Genomic DNA, 4,352 nt, shown 5'->3' on the forward strand with positions numbered 1-4,352 from the left:
GCTGGTTTCTGTAACTGAAACCAAAACAAACATGGAGCCGTTTTTATCCATTTCCTGTCACAGGAAAGTATTTTTTAAGGAACCTTTAGATCTTTCCTTCTCTAAACGTTCCGTAGTCAGCGGACGCTCTCGCCCCCTGGTGGTCACTGAGGGTATTTCAGAGGTTTTGTTTAAATCTGTGGACAGAAAAATATATTTAAACAAAAAAGGTTGTTTAGAATGATGTGGAGAACGCAGAGGGAGCTTCCACTGGGGGCGAGAACGTCCACATTTACGACATAAAAGACAGAAGAACGTTCTTAGCTTGGCTAAAAGTTCTAAAACTATCGTAGGTCGTCTGTCTGTTCGGAATCAGGATAATAAAAATAAATAAAACAATAAAATCTGTTTTTGTTTTGGGTTCTAGGACAAACGGATCTGTTCTGTCCACACAGATCTTTTAAAGAACCCGTTCTTCTGGACGAGGCTCAAACGCAGCAGAACGTCAGGAGGAGTCAGACCTGCTTCTTCACCAAACAACAAACATTTCCAGCCGTCTCTGAGAGAAAACAAGTCCGAGAAATAAAAAGCAGAACCGCCGGGTCCGAGGTCCGCCTCAGACCTGCAGAACCACAGAACCACAAAAACCAGGAGGTTCCAGGTTGAGATCCGCTGGTCTGAGAAATAATCCCAGCGACGGAGAACCGGCGAATAAAACGAACCGCATCTTTCCCAAAGAGGAAGAATAAAAACATTTGGTGTTTATTTGGGTAACGATGTTTTTCTGTAATTTGGTCGTTTTAGAACAGAAAACAAAACTGAAAGATTCAGAGAATAAAAGCTGTCATTAAAAACATTTTTAATTTATGTGTAAGAATTAAACAAAAAGTGATGAAATTTAAAAAATAAACATTTTCAGCAAATTCAGATCATCTTACAGCTTCTCCAAATTCATCAGACTTTTATTGTTTTACTTTCAGTCCGCTCTGGAAACTTTGATTCTTCTTTTATTGTGAAAATCTCAGATCAGTTTTTCGAAAGACCTTTGAGGAGGCGGAGCTTCAGGTGGAGGCGGAGCGTCAGGTGGAGGCGGAGCTTCAGGTGGAGGCAGAGCTTCAGGTGGAGGCAGAGCTTCAGGTGGAGGCGGGGCTTCAGATGAAGGTGGGAACTGAAGACAAGCTGAAGGATAAAAAAAGGATCCATCCAGTGAAATATTCCTGAAGGAACGTAGTGTTTGTTCGCAGGTTTGATTCCGGTCCAACGTGTCCTTGAGCAAGGCACTGACGGTGCCAGCAGGGGGCGCAGGTTCGAGTCCCGCTGAGCAAGGCACTGAGAAAAGGTTCAAATCCAGTCTGACTTCACGGAGAATCAAATCCGACGACAGAGTGCAAACGGGTTGAAGGAAGTCGTCTTCATCTTCATCACCTCCGCCCTCAGTCGGCCATTTTTAAAACAGGTCATGTGACCGAGGTTAAGGTTAGAGCAGAGGAGACGATCTGAGTGTAGGAGGAGCTGCAGGTCGAGTCGGACGGAGAGGAGGTCGTCTGCAGACACAGAGAGACGGTTACTGCTGAAAACACTGATCCAGAATCCCCCTGATCCAGAACCTCCCTGATCCAGAACCCCCCTGATCCTGAACCCCACTGATCCAGAACCTCACTGATCCAGAACCTCACTGATCCAGAACCTCACTGATCCAGAACCTCACTGATCCTGAACCCCTGATCCAGAAGCCCCCAGGCGATCTCACCTGGATCAGGTGTTTAATTCCCGTTATGTAACGACGCTCTGAAACGATCTCCTCAGGTTTGAAACCTTGCGTCTGTGTACCTGTGTGGACCCGCTGCAGGTGCGACGGCTCCGTGAGCCACAGGTTTGGTGCTGGAGGTGAAGGTGGCGGGCGGCGCCGGGCCCGACTGCGGCGGCAGGTAAGGGTTACGGGGCGTGTCTGGGAGGCGGGGCTTCTTGGGCACCACAGGTTTAAGAGGAACACAAACCTAAAAACAACAAAGACTCAATGCTTGAAGTCATGAATGATTTTTTGTTGATTTTTTAATTATTGCAGATTTTTAATCAGGAAACTAAATTTAGTTTAAATCGTTTATTAGACAGAATCTCAGTTTTATTTCCCAGCATGCCGTCTGCTCCAGCAGGTTTAAACCTTCTCCCTCTGCTAGCAGCTAGCTGCATGTAGCGTACCTGTGCAGGTGTGACGGGGTCGGGGGGGAGGGGCTTGTTGGGCGGAGCTGGTCGAGTCACCAGCGGCTGAAAGGTTAGTGAGGAAGAGGAGAAGATGAGGAAGAAACAGAGCAGACAGCGAGGAGTAAAAAGGTTTTTGCTTCAGTTTGGTAAAAACGTGCAAACAGAAACAGAAAAATAATAATTACTGATTATTTATTAATATTTTCAACATGAAACTAACTTTCTAAGGTTTTCTGGCGTTAAGTCCTGTGAACCCGTTTCAGACAGGAAGTATTTAGCTCCAACAGGAAGTGAATAAAAGTTTATAAATTTCAGTTTTCAACAATCAGCTGGACTTTCAGGGAGACAAGAAGAAGAAACACGAACAAAAGGAGGAAAAGCTTCAAACAAACACGTTTTATAAATTTATTCCTCAGACGACTTTGAACGAATCCCGACTCGGGACCAGGACCAGAAAGTTCAAAGGTCAACTGGAGACACGTCAGCTGGGCTCTTATTGTGAAGGAAACGTGTCGAGAAAAGCTGTACATGTTGGTGTTTATGTTTATTTCTGTGGGGTGGGGTCTAATTCCTGAAACAGAACCAGCTGAGAACCCTGCGGTGTAAACTGCAGCGTTCCTTACGGTTCTGTTGATGCTGGAGTTCTCGCTGCAGCAGAACCGGGGAACGACCGCTGCAGAACGTCTCTGCACCAACAGACCTAGGATGTCAGAACCGAGGAACGACCGCTGCAGAACGTCTCGTCCCAACAGACCCAGGATGTCGTAGAACCTGTCTGAGAACCGATCTGTCCTGCCTGAGAACCTCAGGGATTAACCTCCTGTCTTTAGGAACCGGCTCCTGGAGTCAAACTAAATGAATCTGCAGAGATGTTCTCAAAGTGACCTTTGACCTTTGGAGTCTCCGGTCCGGCTGCAGTGCAACGAGGACACTGTGAGACAGGAGGAAAGACACACGACCAGGACAGACGGAGGACTGTACCTGTTCGCTGGGGGCAGGGGGGTCGGGGGGCAAAGGCTTGGTGGGGGGAGCAGGGCGGGGTTTGACCAGCTGAAGCAGCAGAAATAAAACGCAGAAGAAGAACGAGTCAGAAGCGTCACTGAGTTTATGTTCTGGACCTCAGTAGAACTTCAGGAGAACAACGATGTTTCTTTGTGTTCTGAATAAAAACCTTTTTACAAAGAACTCGTCTAAAAGTGTTAAATTATAAATGTTCCTTATTTTTTTACTTTGCTCTAATCGTTGTGGAACTTTAAGATTTATCTGAATTTATCTTATTTGTGAGGATTTATCACGTTCTCACGTTCTTTAATCGGGTTCTTTTGTTCTGAACCCAGAAACCTTCATCCTGTAAGAACTAAACTAACAATAACTGAGGTTTTAAAACGATTCTGTTCACGGAGGGAAAAACATCCTTTAGGTTTGAAACAATCAGATGTTTGAACGAATTAAAAACCAACAAACAAACAAACGACGTCACAACAAGACCGGACCACAACAACAACAACAACAACAACACCTGAGGCACACAAACACACAGAGAGCTCAGGTGAAGTTACCTGCGGCGAGGGGTTTAGGGCGGGGTCAGGGGGGAGGGGCTTAGTGGGAGGAGCAGGTCGGTCATGAACCTGATAGGAGAGAAGACAGGAAGCAGAAGCAGAAACCAGCAGGAGGGTTAGCGTCCGATAAAACAGGAAGAAGAGGATCAATAATCAGCCGCCGGGTTTCACTTCCTGCGACACGCCGGAGTCTCGAGTCGTCGAGTCTCGAGTCATCGAGTCGGTTTCACTTCTTTTTCCCTGCAGCTCCAACTGTTTGTACTCAGAGTTATTCAGTTTCTCCTTCCTGCGACACGCCGGAGTCTCCAGTCGTCGAGTCGTTGGAGTCTCGAGTCGCCGGAGTCTCCAGTCGTCGAGTTGTTGGAGTCTCGAGTCGCCGGAGTCTCCAGTCGTCGGAGTCTCGAGTCGCAGAGTCTCGAGTCATTGAGTCGTCGGCGTCTCGAGTCGCAGTCTCGAGTCAGCGAGTCGTCGGAGTCTCGAGTCGCCGGAGTCTCGAGTCATCGAGTCTCGAGTCGCCGGAGTCTCCAGTCGTCGAGTTGTTGGAGTCTCGAGTCGCAGAGTCTCGAGTCATTGAGTCGTCGGCATCTCGAGTTGCAGAGTCTCGAGTCATCG

General features: G+C 47.3%; 1 protein-coding gene across 1 annotated transcript in view; it reads right to left on the reverse strand.

Moving 5' to 3' along the window:
- Positions 1-821: 821 nt before the first annotated feature.
- Positions 822-4,352, reverse strand: part of adam15 (ADAM metallopeptidase domain 15) — a 16,798-nt gene continuing 13,267 nt past the window's right edge. The window contains exons 17-21 of the mRNA XM_037980302.1: positions 3,741-3,809; positions 3,163-3,231; positions 2,179-2,244; positions 1,810-1,976; positions 822-1,523 (exon numbers count right to left, since the gene is read on the reverse strand). Coding sequence (XP_037836230.1) covers positions 1,457-1,523; positions 1,810-1,976; positions 2,179-2,244; positions 3,163-3,231; positions 3,741-3,809 — 438 coding nt within the window. The 3' untranslated portion in view covers positions 822-1,456. The remainder of the gene's footprint in view (positions 1,524-1,809; positions 1,977-2,178; positions 2,245-3,162; positions 3,232-3,740; positions 3,810-4,352) is intronic.

The sequence above is a fragment of the Kryptolebias marmoratus genome, linkage group LG16 (assembly GCF_001649575.2).
Source record: "Kryptolebias marmoratus isolate JLee-2015 linkage group LG16, ASM164957v2, whole genome shotgun sequence".
Taxonomy (NCBI): domain Eukaryota; kingdom Metazoa; phylum Chordata; class Actinopteri; order Cyprinodontiformes; family Rivulidae; genus Kryptolebias; species Kryptolebias marmoratus.